The 21,822-nt window shown below is 33.7% G+C and overlaps 2 protein-coding genes across 3 annotated transcripts in view; both read left to right on the top strand.

Moving 5' to 3' along the window:
• The first annotated feature begins 210 nt into the window (after positions 1–210).
• On the top strand, positions 211–3,777 carry LOC136416653 (polymerase delta-interacting protein 3-like). Of its 2 annotated transcripts, none has more exons than XM_066401925.1 (5): positions 211–368; positions 423–1,169; positions 2,255–2,522; positions 2,586–2,794; positions 2,852–3,777. In XM_066401925.1, the coding sequence occupies exons 1-5, from the start codon at positions 343–345 to the stop codon at positions 2,943–2,945; spliced, it is 1,344 nt and encodes a 447-aa protein (XP_066258022.1). In that variant the 5' UTR covers positions 211–342; the 3' UTR covers positions 2,946–3,777. The 2 variants fall into 2 exon arrangements, with proteins under 2 accessions (XP_066258022.1, XP_066258023.1); XM_066401926.1 differs by having other exon boundaries at positions 2,845–3,777.
• Positions 3,778–7,476: 3,699 nt separating this feature from the next.
• The window catches only part of LOC136416652 (adenosine receptor A2b-like), a 31,527-nt gene continuing 17,181 nt past the window's right edge, over positions 7,477–21,822 (top strand). Inside the window, exon 1 of the mRNA XM_066401924.1 lies at positions 7,477–7,700. The gene's annotated coding sequence lies outside the window, so the exon portion shown is untranslated. The remainder of the gene's footprint in view (positions 7,701–21,822) is intronic.

Raw genomic sequence — 21,822 nt, 5'->3', positions numbered from 1 at the left:
AGTAAAATAAAAAATATATAAGTAACTCTGAAGCTTTTTTTACATAACGGAAATACTTTGTTGCCGCTGTTGTTGCATGGCTCGCTCAAAATGACTCAATGGACCTGACGTCTTTCACTACCATCATGCCATGCGTCATACGTCGTCTAAAAATTCTGAAGCCATTTCTTCGTTATTGAGATTTTATAGTGTTTAGTTCTTTCCCTTCCTGCTTTTATTATATTTTTTGAGGTGAATCTTCAAGTTTTCCACGTATAAAAGTCGTTCAAAAACCTAATACGCCGGATATTAATTCTAAACTTGGCCAATCTGCATGAATAAACTGTTTTAATATAATCAGAAATGGCCAAGGAATCGCCATTGAAAAGGTAATCTTTTAAAGCTAGGATCAAATTTCCTCTAAATTTTGACTTAAACTATAGAAATGCCAACGGCCGGGCGAAGAAAAAGACCATAAATAGACCAGGTAAAGGTACCAATCCAAAGTCAAATCCCAAATTCAAAAAGCGGCTCGCTAAAGGTAAAGGAAAACCCAGTGGAAAACCGATAGGAAATGTTCAAGGGGCTCGAAGCGTTCAAGATGCACGTCAAAGACTCCTCCAGAAAAAACGCACTAACGTAGTGACAGACGCCCGAGACGTTTTGGCTAAAAAAGGGCAAGTCCAAGATGCTAGAAATAGACTTGATAAGATGAGGAGTGGCAGGGGTGTTGCAGCAACAAAGACCCCATCAACAAATTCCAGTGTTAAAGTAATTGGAAACAGCATTCTACAGAAAGTAGACAGAAATGGAAAAATCAGCTTAATTACAAACAAATCAAGAAACCAATCTGATATTAATTTGACTATACAAAAACAACTAGGGCTTCTGGCACCATCAAGACCAGCAATGAAAAGATCCCCAATAAGGCGGGCTGCACCCCAAAGAGCTGCACCTATAAGGAAAACCATTATCAATGAATTGAACTGGAACTTAGACCATGAATTGTCACCACTAGATCCATTGGGGAGGGAATATGATCAGACATTATATAAATGGGTTAAGCCAGAGCTGAAGCCTGCATCTCATTTAATAAGTTCATTGGAGCCAACTAGACAAGCAGTGAGAGCTGCTGTGAGAGAGGAATTGATGCTTGCAAAGCAGGCATGGCCTGAACTAATAACACGCAAGTGAGTATTTTCTTCAGCCTAATCGGAAAAACATTTTTTTTTTCTTTTGTGTAAATTATATTTTTGTATTTTGTCCAAAAATATCTCTTATCGATAAAACCCATTGTGATTCTTTTGTCCAATAATAATTGTTTGGAAAACAATAAGTATGAGAGAATTCAGTGTAGAGCATCTCTAAAAACGTATCTCATTAAAAAAATTACCACATTTGACGGCTGTGCAACCACTACATTCAAATTGTCACAGTTATATAACTACCCTAGTGATTGGCCATATTGCTTTGACAAAAGAGCAACTCCATGTTGCCATTTTCTATTAATCATTGCTCTGTTATGCATCAGTTGCATATCTTTGTTTTAAAGTGAAGCTTACATTTTTAATTTTGTTGGCATATATTTTATTGCTTATTTGTCAAAATTTTTTTGCCAATTGGCGATTCAAATGAAAATTTTGCGCTCTTTATGCACCTACAGCAGTCAAAATGTAACCTTAGATTTAATTTACATTGAATCTCCTATTTGTTCCAAAGCTAGTGAAAGTCAAGCTCATGATTTAAGTCTCTAGAAGCTTCATTAGAATTTTAATTTTATTAAAAACTGAAGTCAATAGCAATTACTTAATAATAAATATGAAATTTTGTGACATAACCAGAAAGATTTTTCATTTTTGTTCATTTCGAGTCATATTCAACATAGATGGAATTAAGCATTGAGCGTCAAAATGTAATGAAAAATAGGAAGAGAATCTATGTAATAATTTTGGTTGAAACTCACTTTGAATAATACATTAATGATGCATTAATATGTGCCACCTACAAGATCTCTAATAACCTTGTAAGTACTTAAAATTTAAAAATGTACGTGAGTAGGTCAAGTGGTAACTGAAACAATAGAGCAAATAGGAAATCCAAAGTAAATAAAGATTGAGGTGATATTTTACCTGCTTTACAGGCAGCTTCAAATATTTTCACCAGATGGCGTGTGGCTTGGCTTGAATCGCCAATAGTCAACGATGTAAATAAGCTCTACAAGAGCATACTTACTGTTGCTGGATTTCTTTGGAAAAAAAACTAACTTCCTCATCAGGCCAGTAAGAGTACAACCAAGCAGTTATATCGATATGGATGCAGTTGAAGACGATGACGATATGCCATTGGTATCATCTGCAATAAGCAGGATCGCCCTGAAAGGGTCTACTAGAGTTAGCAATGTGCACTCGCGATTGGACAGTATTCCTAGGCAACAGGTCACTCACGGCATACTTTCCCAGGCCAAAACCAAGGTGGTGGTGCCAGCGGGTCATAGAATTGTCGTCTCAAATCTTCAATCAACTGTTACAGAAGATGATATCAAAGTGAGTATTAATTTATCATGTTAAGTGTAATTAGTGACCGTTTTATTTATTATTTTTCGTCAGGAATTGTTTGAAGACATCGGTCAACTTCTCTCAGCTAAATTGGTGCGATCCGGTGTTGCCGAAGTCATTTACAAGAATCTCAAAGACGCTCAGAAAGCAGTTGACACGTACCATAATAGGCAGCTGGACGGGCAACCAATGAAGTGCCTCCTTGTCAATAAAAGGCCAATAAATCAACCCACAGGAAGTCTTTTATCCAAATCCGAGGGGTATGTTTATTTCGCTCATTTTTTTGTTTAGGGGATATTTATTTTTTTAGATTTTAGGCCTTCAGGAAGAGGCACCTCTTCTTCAGATTCGTACAATAAACTGGTCCCGGATATAAGCACCATACACAAGGTTCTTTTCCAGAAAAAGTAGAGTCAAACAGCTGATAATAATTTGCTTTGTTAACGCTTTATGTGGCATCGTATTTAAAATCATTTATGCTCATTTGTTCCATTTTTTTTTTGTTTTTTTTGTGCTAAGTCTGACCCTGATAAGCTTAGCTTAATTCATAATGGAACAAATGGACCTTAATATTCATTAAAATCTGCTTTTTTTGGATTTATCAATTTTATAAATAATGGAATTATCTAGGGACATTCTAAGAAATTTGTGCATGTATATAAATAACAGGTAAAAGGTCTTGTTAACGTTTATAAGACTATTACTTATAATTAAAGGGTGGATTTTTTTTTATCAGTTAGTGTAATATACCCGGTTCACCAAGATAGCGTTTTTTGTTGCCATTGTATTGTATTATTGGTGCTTGACTGTCGGGTCAGCGTTTGTCGGCCATTCCATTCACAAATTTCCTGAAATTAATAAATTTGCACGAAATGTTGTGTCTCGTTTGTCTAAATAACGTGGACAAACGTGAAAACACTATGGGTGCAATAAAAACATCTAGCACAGCGAGACAGAATCATATGTCAATTGGTTTGCACCTCTGCTGGTAATTTTGGTGGTGTTGGATTGATTGCAAAAACCGTTTTTTTGTGACTGGAACTTTTTCAGATTGCTTGAAAATAACAATAGTTGTTCTTATTTTTAAGGGTAGTGATATAGAAGAGGTCTATAATTATACATGGATCTATTGTATTTCTTTCAACCCTCTCGAACATTGTTAAATATACGATTTTAATCATGTACTAAATACACAATTTGGTTGTCGCGAGCGGAATTTCACTAACCACATTTTGTGATTGAATGCCACCTTTTACGAGTATTGTTAAAATTCATACATATTTGCAATCATGAACCTAGTTTAGTTCTGTTTATTGGATTATTATAATTAGTCTGATTGTGTCTCAAAAGTTGTAACGCCAATGTATTACGGTTATATTTGAGCGTTGTAAAAGTTCTCTGTAATTAAAAAACCTGCATTTAAACCCAGTAAGACAGAGGAGTACCTAACGCAATTTGAACAGTGTGATGTGTGAATGAGGTACTGTATATTGAGCACAGTACGTAGGTTCATTCTTGTATGAATTTGGTTTGCGTACTTACTCGTAGATCCGTCACTATTGCATATTAAGAAAATTTGAGTTTATTCAGCCTTTGACTACTCGTCTAATGATGAATAAAATACTTAGCTAAGCTATGAAACACAGTCCAGAGAAAATAAGACTTGATTGCGTTAAAGTACGGACCAAAATCATACCTATAAGTAGAGTTAAGCAATGCATTTTATTGTATACGCCCAGTGGGGCCAGTTGAATAACACCTATTTGGATTGTGCGGTAATAAAACAAATTTCCTGTTTGTTTTCAACGAGTTTAATGAATCTTATTTTTCTAAATAATGACGGTTCGATAATGTAGCACATTTTATTCCCGTTTCTTGAAATGAGTTTTATAATGTTAAAATAAGTAGAACCGGTTTGGGACACGCTGTAGTGTATATACTCAAGGACAATCTTTAAAAAATCTCAAGTGGGTCTGGGATTAATTCATGTGTTAGACGTTTGGTGGTAAATAGTAAATTGCTTAAACAACGCCTTAAGGTAGCGGTTCACCGCCAATTGTGAGGCTTTTTAATGATAATCCATTAGAATACTCTCTAATTCCTTCAGTGCAGTTACCTAATTTTGATTTCGCCAGGTAGGAGATTCTATATTTTGATAATATACATTTGCGATTTTCCATTTCATTTTAGTACACATTTGGTAACTGCGAAAAAATTTTACTTATGCGTTCTTGCGGGCATTAATTAAAAGTCCTATTATGACACCCTTGTCAGTAACCACACTCATACGAGTTATTATATATTTCAAATTAGTTTTCCAGCGAAGACTATGAATCTGCCTTTTGAAGTCATTAAGGCATTCCGCGGCCATTTAAAAACTCATTAACGCTTCCGAGCCACCTCCCAACTTTATTATATAGGGTGTCCCAGAAATAATGGTAAAAGTGAGTATAGGATTCTAGAAGGTAAAAAAATAGCGCGATTCAGCTTAACTTGATTCATACAAAAGTTGCTGGTTTTCTTTCTATGGGGTGTCAAAGTAATTCTTTGAGTTATGTAAACTTGGAATAAATAGTGAGCTTTTGAGCATGATAAATTCATTTAAAATATCTGCTTCTTGTGTCTCAGTGCCGTTAACTTCTACATTTTTAGCAGTTCTGATATTCTGAACTCTTACACGAAAAAGGTATTCTGCAAAAAAATTTGTTGATGAGCTCCGCTCGCTAGGTAAAATATGAAAGTAATGAAATGTTTGTCCAGGTGAGTAAAAAATGTATATATTATAGATATCTCTAGTTAACATGTACTTTATTTAACAAAATCAATAATATCCTTAGCTGAACTAGGAGTCCCAAAATTACAAAAAATGAACTAGGGACGAATATTATTCTTAGTTAGTTGTAACTGAGAATAATGTGCAGCTTCACTCCTACATTTGTATGTAAGGCTTTACTCCCAAGTAATATAAAAGAAAACTTAATTTGTTATGTGCGCCACTGGCTGACCTGGCGAGGTATTTTACTTTTCGCGTTCAAATAGCAAATTTCATCATTTTTAGCGAACCTTACCCCTCAGACATCTTGAATACAACGGCAAATGAAGATTTACGATTATTTGAAAAATGGAATTGTTTTTAACTATTGTGACATTTCACGGCCACCTTCGGTAAATGTGCCAAGATAATACCAACAAAATACTGCATTTATTTGCGAAATATGACGGTTTAGGGATGATATATAGTTTTAACACTGCGTCGATGACTGGAAGAGACCTTATACATTGCTATTTAAATGTACCGTGAAAGCAAACAATTTATGGACAAGGCCAATAAAAAACGAACAATCAATGATATGAACGCGCGTTGCAAAGAAGATGGGAGAAGGGAAAAAATGGAAGATGTGTATAGAGCAGAAACTGATAATGTGGAAGGAAAACGTTCACTTTGCGTCGATCATAATCGGGATTCAAGAGAAGCAGTGTCATGCTGAACTTGACGCTTACCATAAAGAGACTTGGAATGATTATTTCGAAGAAATTTAATAGTAGCTGAAGCAGTATGATGAAGGGATAGAGCAACGAGATACTATTAATTTAGGGCGATTCGAAAATACGATAAAACTTATGTTCCAAGTTGAATTAATGTGAAACTTATAAATGGCAACGTTGCATTGTTCTTTTGTTTAAAAAATATCATGGCTGCAAATTGTATGACATTAGCTATCAGGCGTCGAAGAAAGTGGTTCTTATTTTTTCCTTTGAGTTCAGTACTGCTTTCTTATTCTGTAAATCTTAAAACATTGACCACTCACTTTTAGGTTTACTACCTCCATGAGCATTTTAAGAATTCTAACGAATTGGAGGGTTTTCAGGGAAAGACAAGTGGTGGCTATGTTACCATCTTTCAGAGGAGGATCCATGGGTAAGTGGACTTCGGTACAAAGTAAATTTATCAGAACTTAGATCTGCATTTTATGCTCAATGTACGTACGTCATTAACGGATCACAATGTTTTTAAGCAGGACTCCTTTTTTATTTTATTTTTGGTTGCTAATGCAATTACGTATTAAATGCAAACTGTTTATATTATGGAGAATCTTTACAGCACTCAGTAAGTGCCATATCATTGCCGAATTACGTCCTTTTAGGATCCAGGAGTTTTCTAAATTTACATAATTAATTCGATGTTCTTATTTAAAAATTGTGTTCGGTTCCCCACTGTTTTTATTGGAATTAAACGCATAAGACATATATAAAATTACAAACAATTTTTTCAGCGCTAAAACATATCTATAAACGATTAGCATTTCAGTTCTCATGAAAACCAGTGGCGTTTTCTGTTTGTCGAATTTTCACGAAAACACGAAATTTGATCGATTCGGTCAAAATCTTACAATTCCTTCATTCGGTGCAAATACACTTCAATATTTTTACGAATTCTCTTTCTGTACTGAAACTCTGAACTCTCCAACACTAAGAAAGGGCACTATAAAAAAACTGATATCTTTAACGGTTTGCGAGATACTTTCAATTAAGAGGATCTATTATTATTTGAAGTAGGTAATCGAGTTCATGACATATTAGAAAACAGTTTAGATATTTGTAGTTAACGTGTATTTGACTCAACAAAATCAATAATACCCCTAGTTCAAGACAGTTCAGATTCATTTAGGTTTCTTTAGGTTAGCGTTTTAGATGAATTTATCGCACCTAAAATCCCCCTAGAAGCAATTTCAGGCTGGTAAATCAAACACTGTCAGATTTATTCCTAATTTACGGGAAAAAATTAAACATCCAGAAGAATGAAAACTAAGACGCTATGCTCATTTGCACCAATGTTGCTGGGACACCCTGTGTAAACAGACATCATCACTGCTCCTTCAAAGCTTTCTGGACGATAAAATTTGTCAAATCTCATTTGTTGTTCTGTTGTATGAACTGTAGTGTGAACTTGCGCAAGTGTGGGAGGGAGCGTAATGAGTTCGAAACTGTGGACAAGCGACAAGAAGAGCGCGAAAGTGAGTCTTTTGAGGCACATCGAGCGACGCGTCTGGAAAGTGCGAGTGGACATTTTTTGCTCAGTTGCGAGTGTTTTTGGAGTCTTCTCTATCTGCTGCAGTGAATATTTACGTGTTATTTGGGAACTGCGACAATGTATAATAATTAAAAGTAAGTCGTTCCATTCTAAAATATGCTGAAAACGGTAGTAAATGCTTTCGGGCTAAATTAGAGGTACGCTAGAGAGTACCTTGAGCTCATACCTGCTAACAGCCTTGAGAACTTACAATTATTCTTCATTAACCGATAAACAGTTCGAATTAACTAAGTAAAATCAGATATGAACGACACTACAAAACCAATAACAGCGAATGGTAGACAAGTGTGGTTGCGAATGACCCTTGAACCGCGCCAGCATGATTTTTATTAGAAACACGACCCCCAACTTCCATATTACTTTCAAGAAGTTTAATAGTTGGGCCGCAACGGCGAGCATCAGTATTTAATTTCTTCATAGATATATTGTTAAGGTTGCAATAGGAAACTTCAATAACTTCGAAGTTGTTCCTCTGGTATAGAAAATGGCCCGAACTGAGTTGTGTAATACTTTATTAGATTTGTTGGGAGAAAAATTTCATGCGATCTTTATCCTCGCAATGGTTTTGCCTTGAATCATCAAATTTTCAGAGTTTTCTTATTAGATCGTTCGTAAAGCATAAAGAATTAGGAGAGCCAATAATCGTCATCATATTTTATAACGGTAGAACCAATTTGTTTGCGTGCTAAGGCCGTGCCTGAGGCGTTGGTTTTTATTCTCAAATTTATTTTTAAATCAAAAGTTATGACGATCACAGACGCATTCACCACAAGCGATAAATAAATATCTACTTGTGACACAAAATAGCCATAATTATAATTAATATACCGATGATAAGGCATAAAATTTATTTATTTCGAGCTCAGTAATAAAATCAATTTCGAATTACCCACGTCAGGGTACGCATACAGAGCGGTCGTAAAAAAAGACCCTTCCCCTCAGTTTTGTGAACCTCATAACGTTTGAATCTCGATATAATGGTGACTATTGCGCAACAGCAATATTTTGACACAATCACTAATGTCAAAAAATAACAGCTGACAATTTGAAAATAATTTTTAAGTGGATAATTCAATTTATGTTAAAATTTTAGGAATATTTTGCATAGTATTCCTTATGCGGATTTTTAGCTCAAATGCGACCCATTTTTACGATTAAAGTTGGCGCGAAAGGGATTTAGATTAACGTCTTTTCAACAGATTTAAAACGTCAAAGATATTTACAAAATGTTAAGCTAAGAGACATATGCGATCAGATAAATCTTGAAAAGTGCAGAAGAGAATGTAAAATTCGTTTTCCTCTTACCTTCATTCGTATGAACGGAGTTCATCTGTGTCAAAAAGCAGCATTTATCCAGTAGGTATCCAGTTACCATATCATACATAAATTTCAATTTTACTGCTGAGTCAAAAAATAACGGGCAATTATTTACCACCCTACTCTAAAATACAATTAGAAATATGAGATGAAATGAAAATAAGATAATGGAGAAATTGGTGTATAAATAAAGTTGCAAGATAATTGTATTAAATGTCTCCTTTTAAACGCCAGAACTGAACAGCATCATATACAGAAGAATCTATATGAAAAAGTAAAGTTCAAGCTTCCTAAAAATGATTTTCCAAAATCTTAAAATCATGCTGGCTCCAATTCGGCCCATATCATTCTGTAGTGCATTAAAGAATTGTTCTTTTTGATTGATAGGTGTATAAGATTCAATAATATACAGGGTGACCAGTAGGAAAAATCGAGTTTCCAGGAGTCATCTCAAAAGCTCCAAAAAATAAACATTGAAAAGATGCTTTTATTGATCCTGATAGTACTCGAAAACTGTGAGAGAGCCAGTATAGAAATTTCTGTAGTTAAATTAATCGTTATGAGTAACAGATTCGAAAAATCTAATAATATGTACAGCGTTCTATATAAGAAAGTAGAGTTTTCGCGTCTTAAATTTTGTAAAAATGGTTTTAAAACAAAAAAAGAATGACATTATGAAGGCTCAATTTCTTGAAAACTGATAAAGATGACTATAGGAATGTATAGTAAGGAACTGCTTATTGTGATTAGTGACTATAATATTTTCAAGACTTAAAGCCAATCATGTGAGAAGCATTAAAATTAATTAATCAAATAATCTGATTAATCACAACGCCTGAGGGAGTATGCGAGTATGTTGCCTGAAATTCATTGGCGTAGAAGGCCAATTTTAGTTGTTACGATTTTCAAAAATGTTCATCTTTCTTCTAACAATTTCACGGTCTCTGGTATTAAAATGCGACCACATTGAATCACTGGCTCTTGACGAATAATGTTGTAAATTTTACGAATTATTCCCAATGCTTGAATTATTCAGCCCGAAATTCGTTTGGCGGTTATGGTCTATTTGGTTCGTCATAAATTTACAATTCCCTCTTTTAAGGTCAGTGGTAACATTTTGTCTGTTATTCTCAAATGCGACCCCACTACACCAAAGTCATAAATTAAGTTGCAGCTTTTGCTAATTATTCACAACGCCGAAGGGATTATTTAATCTAATTTTTGTTGGTGCAGCGGGCCTCTGTGACAAGTTATAATTTTTCGAAATTTTCCTTTTTTTTTTCTAACAATGTGGTCTCAAGCCTTCTAGTGGGGCCTCTCCGTGCCATTATTTCTTGATGAATCAAGTTGCAAATTTTAGCCATTACCTACAACGCTTGAGGGATTATTCAACTCGAAATTCGTTAGTGCGGAGTGTCTAATTCGTTAATTATAAATTTACAAAATTGTTCCTCATTTTAAGGTTTATAATGCTTGATCTCGTATCTTTAAATGCGACCTCATTACGCCACTGGCTTTTGAGGAATTAAATTGCAACTTTTACCATTTATTCCCAGCGTTTAAGGGATTTTTTATTTTGAAATATATTGGCACATATTGCTTATTTTAGAAGTTACAATTTTTCAAAATTTTTCTGTTTCTTCTACCAACTATGCAGTCGCGGGTATTCAAACGCGATCCCTCAACTGCGCCACTGTCTCTTGAAATTTCAAGTTGCAAATTCTACCAATTATTGATAACACTTGAGCTATTATTAGGACTGGATGTTAGGATCTTTTTAAATTTTCCTCTTTCTTCTAGTGCTTATGCGGTCTTCTGCCTTCAAATGCGATACCACTACGCTGCTATCTCTTGACGAATGAAATCGAAATTTTTGCTATTTATTCACAATGTATAAGAGACATTCGCCCTTTAAAGGGTTTCTTATTAATAAGCATATTACTCTAAAACTAAGAGAAATCTATATAGGAATTGCGCTACGTAAATTCACCTTAACGGCTAGCAAATTCGAAAAATTGCGAAATATTACATGACATTCTATCTGCACGAAAGAATAAAGTTTTAGTGTGGCAAACCTTGTGAAATCGACTTTTTAAACAGGACCAAGGCCCAAATTTTTCAGAAACCGTCAGAAATAGCTACGATAGGGATGAGCAGTAAAGAATCTTTATGATTAATAGATGTAAAATACTCATTAATGCACAGTGTGTGGCATCAAGGGAAATTCGAGTTTTCACGACCTGAATCGGTCAAATATTACGTGTAAAGTATTTTTATTAAACAGTAAAAATTTTTCTCGGTCTGAAGAGTTGCAGCCCTGATGAAAATGTGTTGAAAAAATGTTAATCATCGATAGGATTTTCCTTCGTACAACTTAGTACTATAGAGCTATCCATAGCAAATGCTAAAGTACCTAAAAGTGATCGATAGTCCATCTCTAAAATCTATTTTTAAATTTTGTATATTCTACTCGTGAAGGAAAACAAGCAGACTTTTCCTATCACCTGCTTACGTCGTGGACTGCTCATTACCGTCTTGAAAAACTTATCACTCGATTGATCTAATAGAGTTATGGCTTGGTCGAGATGAAATTTATGACTATGAGGACATTTTGGAAACAATATATGGCCAAGAATAGCATAGAAATCTCATTTCTGCCTCAGCTCCTCTTCAACAAAAACAGTTTTTGTTTTATTGTAATTCCAGGGCTCGTAACTTAGCCGATTGTATAAATCAATTTGATCGAGTTTTAAGGCCATAATCAAAATTTGTTATTTATCTCTCGGTGTTATGTGATTATTCATAGTAGTTCTAAAACTGCGTATAATAATAAAGAAGACACATACGTCTCCCTCAAACATCAATATACAAAATGGGATTTATCTCTTGGAATTTTCAACGCCAAAAGTGGCCCTAAAATTTGGACATCTTTTATGAGATCTTTTCAGATATTTTCCTCACCCAATCACTCACTAATGAAATACAGCATTAGTGAGTAGAGCAACTATTTTATTTTCACAAATTTTTAAAAATTATAATGACACAATTAATGACTTCAATCCATACATGTTACACCTAAATAGTGCTGTTACAAAGGACTTTAAAACTTAACTATTCATTTACAATTTATGAAATAATAATTTTAAAGGGAATGTAGGTTTTATTGAAGTCGCAAAATTAAAGCAACTTAATAACTACCGAGTAAACAAAATATTGTGCAATCATTTTATGTTTTAAAGTTAATATTTAGTTCAATATCCCTTATTCCTAAGAACTTGTTCATACCTATTTGACATGAAAACAATAATGTTTTCAATTGTTTAAGCATCAATAGAGTTCCAAGCGTTTTCAATTTCTTGAAATAGAATACCAAGATTGGTGATATTTTTGGTACAAATCTTCTTAACAATCTCTCGAAAGTTTTCAACTGGATTTAGGTCCGGAGACTGGGCTGGTCATTTCAAAACTTGATATTCCTTTTCCGCGAACTGGGCTTTAATCATCTTTGCAGTAGATTTTGGATCATTATCCTGCTAAAAGATAAATTTGAGGGGCATTTCCTAGTCAGAGTAAGGTAACATAACGTTTTCTAATATATTATGACATTCAAACTTATCTATTTTCCTTCTTATTATTCAAATTGGGTCCGTTCCGATCGAGGAGAAATATTCCCATACTGTAACATTGCCTAATCCGTGTTTTACTTTGATACTGACATATTTTGGATTGAGCTTTTGCCCGTCTGGACAACATATCCATTGAGTTCTATCACTTCTGTAAACATGGAACTTGGGCTTGTCTGTGAACAACACTCTTCTCCATTGTCGTGGGGTCCAATCTCGATGATAAGTGGTAAATAGCACTCGAGATTCTCTATTTTTCTTAGAAAGAAATAATTTTTTGACAATTTTTCTTACTTTTAAACCATCCTCAACTAATCGACGTTGTATTATTCGAGAAGAAACATTTACTTCCCCTATATCTGCCAGTATTTGTCTGGCTGACATTTTTGAATTAGTTTAATTCAAACTTTTCAGGCGCCTATTTAACTTTTTCGTTGTTTTTGTTGGTTGACCATCACGTTTTAAATTAACCACAACTCCTCGATTTTGAAATCTCTTAATAGTTTTGGATACAACATATTTTCTAACACCAAACACTTTTAAAATGATTATCTGTGATTTGCCACCATTATAAGCATTAATTATTTTTTGTTTAAATTCAGTCGAATAATGGAGCCATAATTACGAATGCTTTCTAGATGTGGAATTAATCTAATATGAAAAATGTGGTACATTTAAAAATAAATTGTTCTTATTTTGTTGTAAAAATATTAGCAGAAATATGCATGTTTTTCTGTATTATCAATTTAAAAACAATATTAAACGTTCCTACTCGGTAAACAAATTTCAAAGTTCCCCAAAAACAATTTACAAGGCGTCCCGAATAAAGAGAGTTTCATGGGCATTATGGAAACGGTAAGAGATACAAGGTGAACCAAATTACAAAAAAAATGCGTATTTTTGTGTCCGTTCGGAAAATATTCTAAAATTAAAAATGTGTACAATGGTTGTTAAAAAAATGAGCAGAAAACTGAAAACTGTGATTTTTCAAAAACCATTATGAGTAAATCGTTTGCGTTAATTTTACGAAATTTGACAGGTCTCTTTTTATTATCGGCAACTGCCAATTGAATGGTGTTCTCAAAGTTTTTTCAGGACTTCTAAACTTCAAGCCATTATATCCAACTTTGTTATTTCTTATGGCTACCATATTGGAATTTGGTGGCATCGAATGGGCAATAAAAATAGCTTTTCAACCATAAATGATTAAGAGATCCATGGACCTACCAAGTAGGAAAAATAAATAAAAGCATCATTTTACCTTAGTAGGCTTAGGAACAAGTACTCATTAAACAGAATATGTGGTAAATCAATGGTCTTTGAAAAATATAAATTGTTTTTTAGCCTACTAAGGTTAAATGATGCTTTGTTTATTTTTTTTTATTTTGGTACTTTTATCGCGCATGATTAAAAAGCTTTTTTATTGCCTATTCGATGCCACTAAAATCCAATATGGCAACCATAAGAAATAACAAAATTGGATATAATGACTCGAAATCTAAAAGGTCTGCAAAAATTTTGAGAAAGTCACTGGATTGGCAGTTGTCAATAATAGAGAATTGTCAAATTTCGTAGAATTTACTCAAATGGTTTATTCAAAATTTATGATTTTTGAAAGTCAAAGTTTTCAAATTTTTGCTCATATTTTGACAACCACTGTACATATTTTAAATTTTAGAACATTTTCTGAACAGGCACAAAAATGTACATCTTTTCCTTTTAATTTGAGTCACCTTGTATCTCTTACCGTTTCCACAATTCCTATGGAAGTCACTTTGAGACATCATGTGTTAAAACAGGTGTAGAATTCAACGAAACAATTGTAATTGAAGATACAATTTAAAAAGTTGCTCTAATTTAGTCTGACGCTGTGAATAGTTCTATTCTAGAGAGTTTTTGGGGAGAAATTACTTAGTAACTAATTAAAGTTCATGTTTTTACTACACGACAGTTAGGTCTTTTTTCATCTAACACGAAGATGGGAAATTAAACATGGTTTGCATGTTTAGGGCGAAGTGGGTCACGTCGTGACCACTTGTATTTGATGGATAACCTCATGCCAATCCTCAAAATAGTCATAATTTGATAGTGGGCCGAAAAAATGTTTTTCTTTCTGCGTAAGTGTACTCCGCAGTATAGGTTTGAGATCCGATTCTCATCAAGCGAATGTCCATGATTTAATGAAAATTTGTTTTCTCATGTAACGGTCTATATTCGATCATTCCAAACAGGTCAGGAATTGCATCAATAAATTCGCAAAAAGTAGTACTAACTTAAGTGGTACTAAAAAGTAGTACTAACTGAGTAGTACTACCTTAAATTTTGATGAAACATGCCATGAACTAAACAGGACCAATTGAGTTAATAATAGAACTTCCTTGAAAACTCCTCGTAAACTTTTTATGTGGCTAATTTCCTTAAGAGAATTGATCCAAAGTAAGAAAGGGAGAGTGGTTAATTCTGCTTTAAACAAAATGTGTTATTATTTAATAACGTCCTCTGCAGCAACAACGCACTTTATAATTCAATTTGTGCAAAACTTGTATCATGAGGAGACAGGATATGACCAATAGCGCACTTTGCGCTTTTACACGTCCATTGTTGTGTCATATTAGAGTAAATTGATGTTCTTGGAGAAAATCTAGTTTTTATTCAATAGTTGTGTTGGATTATAATATTTAATTTTTATGTCAAATTTGCTTATAAACGGTTCTTTAGGGCAGTGAGTTATAGCAGTGAACTGACCCATTATGGCCTTAGTAGAATTAATGCATTGATTTTACGGTTTCAGAGTAACATCATCATTTTCAACCGCTTTGGTTCTTTTGACTAAAAATTTCTGTGTTTGTACTTATGCGAAGCTTAGTTTGATAGATTTTTTGAATTAGTAGAACTGTTTTCCTGACTCCAGGCAAATATTCGACAACTGATAGTTTTGCAACACTTAATCAGAATTTTCGATATTTTAACTTATTTAAAGTATCATTTGATCAATTTGATCGATTTACTACGTCACTAACTTTTGAGGAAAAGAGTTGGAACTTTTACCAATTATTCACAATGGTATCGAAAATTTTGCTAATTATTCACAATGCATAACGCAGCATTCATCTTTTATAATAATGTTTTATCTCTTATCCTTAAGTGCGACCTCACTACACCACTGTCTCTCTATTTCAAGTTGCAAATGGTACTAATTGTTTAGAACATTTAAGGGATTATTTGGCCTGAAACTGTTTGGTGCAGATCGTTTAAGTTAGATATTATAATTTTTCAAATTTTTTCTCTTTTTTTTAGCAGCTATGTGATTTGAGGCTTTCAAATGCGACCTTTTTATGTAACTGTCTCTTGAAGAATTAAGTTGTAAATTTTACCAATTATTCACAACACTTGAAGCATTATTTATCTAGAAATTCGTTGGTGCAGGGTGTCTATTTGGTTAATTACAAATTTCTAAAATTTTCCCGCCTGTTAAGATCTATAATAATGTTTTATTTTCTGTTTTCAATTTTAGAAGTTACAATTTTTCAATTTTTTTGTCCTTCGTCTAGCAACTATGCGGTCTCGGGCCTTCAAATGTGATTCCACTGCGTCACTGTTCTTGATATTTCATGTTGCAAATTTTATTAATTATTTACACTAGAGGGATTATTTGGTCTGAAATTCTTTGATGCAGAGTGCCTATATTGAATGTTAGTTTGTTTTTTTTTTCTTATTTCTTCTAGCAACATTGCGGTATTGGGTCTTCAAATGCAATTCCACTATGCCACCGTCTCTTGACGAATCAACTTGCAAATTTTGCCCTGTTTTTATTCAATAGTTGCTTCGAGTTGTAATATTCAATTTTTATGTCAGATTTGATTATAAAAAGTGTTCAGAGCAATATCATCGTTCACGACCATTTCGGCTCTTTTAATTAAAATTTTGTATGTTTGAACTCATACAAAGCTCAGTTTGATAGATTTTTTCAAATTAATTGAATTTCCCACTGTTTGCATGACTCCAGGCAAATCTTCAATGTCTGGTAATGTTTGAACACTTAAACAGAATTTTCAATGTTCTAACTTATTTAAAGTTTAATTTGATAAATGTGGCCAATTTATGTATTTAGTGGTAAAGTACATTTTTCTTTTTGATATTTTAACGATTGTGGATTCCACGTAGCCATATCTTTGATTTTTTGCAAATCGTTTTACAAAATTCAAAATGATGACCTATGAATATTTGGGAAATCCAAAGGCGTATTAGCATAATTTCTTATTACTTCTAAAAATTTTTTACTATAAGATGAACTCGAGTTTTATGTCCAAAAGCAATCAATTCCGTTAATTTGTTATTCTCGTCTTGGTACATTTCGTGATTTTTTTTATAATTGAGCTGCAAAATTAGGGTTCATTAACTATCCGTATCTTTGACAATCAGTAGTTACTGCATTTTTCATTGCATCTAAAATTTTATGTGTTAAACGTTGATTTTTCTTTCACTTTTTCCCGTTTTTCACTTCTATTGGTGTAACTTTGATTCTTTTCTATACAAAATTGAATGAAATGAATGTAAGTTTTGAAAAATTTTAAGAATATTCGTCTTGAGAGCTTTAAAAGTTAGAGCCATAGAATTTCAAAAGCTTTCTCGCAGTTTTCTATCAATTCGAGAGGCCTTTTGACTTCCACGGTCGTTACAATAAAAGCAACTTCCTCCTGCTTACATAGTAGATGTTATTCTTAAGATTGGACAGGAGTTAAGAGGAAAACAATCACTCATTCATCACCATTTAAATGCTAGAATAGTTCTCGACCGATGATCATGTTGTTGATGTTTACGATGACCTCTTGGTCCAGTTGCTGATTGATAAAGGTTGATGGAGGACACAGAATTTTAAAACTCTCTCATATTTTTCTGTCCATTCAAAACATTTTTCATTAGTCGATGAACAAGTCCGGCCATGTTGGCGAAGCCTCGGACAAATACTTGATGTTTGTCTTTAGGTTTTGGCCATTTTCATTGCTTCCTTTACTTGATTAGAAGAAACTACGTATCTCAGGTAAATTATTTTTTTGGAGGAAATTGCACCTCTTTAGATGGACTCCATTGGATTATTTGAAGATCTCCTGAATGTTCCGCTAGGCCGTAAACTGTTCGTCTCATAAAGTGTGCCACCACGAACTCGCTAAATAAACAACTATTATATGGTCAGTAATAGTTTTACCGTATTTGAGGAATGAATATATCATTATGTATGTGTCGGAGATTTATTAGTTTTTAAGTTCTGTAGATATAATATTAGAAGAGACAATAAGATGAAGGGCAGGCTGACAGCCTTCTTAAGAAAAAGCATTGTCGAGCGAGGTCACTAATACCACGACGCTCTTAATTGGCCATGTGTGCTAATTATTTGGGTGACACTAAACTATTGGTTCCTTTGTAATAGGGACTAGCAGGTACTTTTCCCACGGTTCTGAAGGACTCACCAGAACTGGGAAAGTTAAGACAACAGGGACAAGAACTGGCAGTTAATAGATTGACGAGCAGAAGAGCGGTCGTGGGGTAGTGAATTCGCTAGTCTGTCTTTTCATTCTTTGACTTTTAAAGAGATACTTTTCCTCCAAAATGGAAAACGCATCAAACGCTATTCCGACATATGAAATATATCCTTCTGTCAAGTATCACGAAAGCGAAACCAATTAAAAGATTGATTATTGAGAACGTGCTAGGCAAACAAATGTATACATTAGGGTAATGAAGAGCTTTAATTAGAAAAACGTTTCGCTTCATTAATACGTCTTTTGCCACACAACTAGATTAGCCGTGGACTACCCATCGCGCCAGAGATAATAATTAACGCATTTTGTAACGACTCAATGATTTCAGTTTAATTGCACTTGTCATAAATTAAATTACTGTATAATCAGTTTTGTTTTTCTATTAGATTAATTAGTAAAAGATAGTAGTACAGGTTAACTATAGTATAATATGTAGGTAGTTTTATAATTTTGGTATTAACCGATATAAACGTTGTATTAATGTTTCATAATAGTTAGTTAGTTTATATTAGGACTTATTTAAAATAACTTCTTATTGAAGTCATTTAAGAGCACCAGGAGAAGCAAAATAAAAAAAAATCATACGAAGCACGAACCAAATTTTTCCCAATTTTTCAAATAATTTTGGAGTAAGAAAGACGGTTTTATTTCCTTCAACCTCCAAGTGCCACCGTTGCAAAATATCAAATAATTAAAGCTGCATAGGGGCACATACCACTGTCAACATATAATTCAAGCAGGCTAATGCCCTTTAGTCTAAATTGTGAATGATCTCTGTATTTATGTCTAATTTTTATATTCATCCAATGAATTATTTTATTTAGCAACTCCAGTGAAAATTCAATTCTAAATACTTCCAGGACTTCGGTCATCTCCGAAGATTTTAGTTGGTCATCGCAATCCAGGTTAATTTCTTAAAAAATTGCATTTTCTTGTCCTAAGATTTTATTATGACCCACAAATTATTAACTTAGAGACGTGAGTCATAATTCTATAGGGTTTTTGGTTTAAAGTGATACAAGCGATTATATCCGAAACCAAATTAAAAACAAAAAAAATTTCAAGCAAATAATGCTTGTTATGAAAAGAGACGTAAGCAATGCACATAAGCAAATTTGTACTCAAAATCATTTAAAAGACATTTTAAGGCCAACTTTGTTTTTTTGAATCAAACAACATTTTTTTTGGTAAATTTGGAGTTTAAAAAATCAAACATTTTTTGCTGGAAAAGTTCATTTGAAGTGTGTTTTTATTTTAAATTTGGTTTTGGAAATAATCGCTTGTGTCACTTTAAATGAAACACCCTGCATATAAATTTGATCATTCGTTTGATCTCATCAAAGTAGTTAGTTCCGTTTTTCACCCTGCATTCAATACCACCTTATTTGTGTAGGTTTTTATATAGTTGTCTAGGGTTTTTTTAATTTTGAATAATAGGGTTTATTGAATAAGAAACGGATTCAAATGTAGGATAACAGTTCTGGTGAGCCACTCGATAAGAAAGAGAGCCCTCTAGATTCGGGGCGCTCTTAAATACTCAACTAAAGGTAATCAAAACAGTGTCGTACCCTGGCTAGAAAGCAATTACTGACTTACGACACCACCTGAGTCATTCCCATGGTACTGATAACGCTTTGTCGATACATTTCCAGAAATGCCGACAAAGCGCGGCCGCGCGTCTCATCCACGCCGACAAAGGGCGGCTATCCTTTCCCACAAGTACCGACAAAGGGTGGCTAGACGTTAATCATAAAATAGCAGAATTGCATGAAGATAATGATTGCGAAACCCTCTTAATTGACGAAAATACTTTTAACCAGGTTGCGACATACATAGGCGTCCTATAGGGGCAACATCAGCTCCTTCACAATTCTTTCATCTTAAATTAAGACCTAACCTAATTAACAGTATTAGAGTACTATCACTATTTACAACTCAACGATTTCCGATTGTGCCTCGACTTAAGAATCCTACATTTGGTTTAGAGGTTTTATATTTCTGTTTTCTGGATCAGAAGATTTAATATCAGCGTCCAACGTCTGGACCATGTTAGCTTTTGGTAACATAATCAGTTAATGTCGGATGAAGCGTCATCTCCCTATCATCATCATAATTTCTTAAATCTTGTTTAGCTGATCTGGACACTATTTTTCAAATTTAGGGTCGTTTAGGTATATTTTGGATGATCCAGGTATCTGAGACATTTGGCATAGTTATGGTACAGAATATACGCGAAACTAAACACTTTATTTGGGTGCTTATGCAGGGTCCGCTTTTGGGAGCTGACACCATCTGTATATGGAAAATTACAAGTTTAATATATTTTTGAAATTTGTACTTTGGTTTTACGGAGAAAATCCGACATTTAAAAAATATTTTCACCTGTACACCAACTTGCATCTTTGCAATGCAATCTTCCTTGGTTGTTAATGGTGTAGCATAAACAATATTTTTAATTCGACCCCAAAGATAAAAATGACAGGTGCGATAATGTATCTATTACCTACGCAGAATTAAGTAGTTTATAGTTGTTTCGATTTACTCAAAAAGTATTAATTTTTGATACTTATGTTGTATATCGTATTTGTTCATTTTTTTAATCAATCGAATGGTGCAAAAATAATTATAGGGTGCTATTTGAAAAAAATGACTTTTTTAAATTTAGAAATTTTAAATTTCAATGTTCTTTTTTAAAGACTTTTTGAAATATTTTTCTTAATCTTTTAATTGTTAATAAAAATGTGTTTATTTTCCAGCAAATTAAAATTGATTTTATTAATTTATGTTAAATAGTTTTGTAGATAACTGGGTTTTAGGAAAGCTCTACAAGTGTTGAAAAAGTTGTAAAAATCAAATTAAATCAATAACAGTTGAGAATCGGTACTTTCTTGTATTATGAAACTTATGTTTATTTTCGACAACCAACCCATTTTCATTGGAAAAATTGCCATATTCCATTTTAAAAAATGAAGTAAGAGTAAGTTTCTAGTGTAAGCGGAAGTCGATCAGGTTGAAAATATTTTTAAAATGTCGGGTTTTCTCCATAAAATAAACGTATAAATTTCAAAAATACATTAAACTTGTAATTTTCCTTATACGGATGGTGTCAGCTCCCACAGGCAGACCCTATATTTTTACATACCTAACCGTCCTTGCAAGGTATATCAGCTTCAAACCGGGTGAAAATAATATATTATACACCCACACCAAGATCCTTGGCCGGATGTTTTGGCATTAGATAACAGAGTCAAGCGAGACTATCGCTTTTTATTCTGCCATCATTCCAGACCTGGACCAGCCTTTTGCAGGAAAATTTCCCTCCTTTTCACCTTTGGGTTACTTTTTTCACTGTCTAAGTGTGAATCGGTAACGCTTCCCGGGTTCTAGTTTGAAGTTGCCCCGTCCACAGTATATTCTTTGGCGCTCTTCTGTCCTCGTGGACATTTCTTTCTTTGTCAGTTGTTGCCCTTGCGGATTGTCGGTTAAAAATAATGCACTTAAAAAAACAGAAAGGCTATCTAACTCTTTTTTCACTATTCCAGGAAAAATACATTTTATTGGCATTGGGGGGAGAGGTGGTCTCCCTTGGTGAGGAGATCTGTAATTTCAGCTAGATCTATTGTAGTTAACCGGGAATAAATTATACTTTTTTTCTTATAGAGATTAGGGAAATGCATTTACGCAAACCAGACCCTTGCTGTTATGTTGTTGATCGG

The sequence above is a fragment of the Euwallacea similis genome, chromosome 24, assembly GCF_039881205.1.
Source record: "Euwallacea similis isolate ESF13 chromosome 24, ESF131.1, whole genome shotgun sequence".
NCBI classification, from domain to species: Eukaryota; Metazoa; Arthropoda; class Insecta; order Coleoptera; family Curculionidae; genus Euwallacea; species Euwallacea similis.
This window is presented reverse-complemented; position numbering and strand designations above follow the sequence as displayed.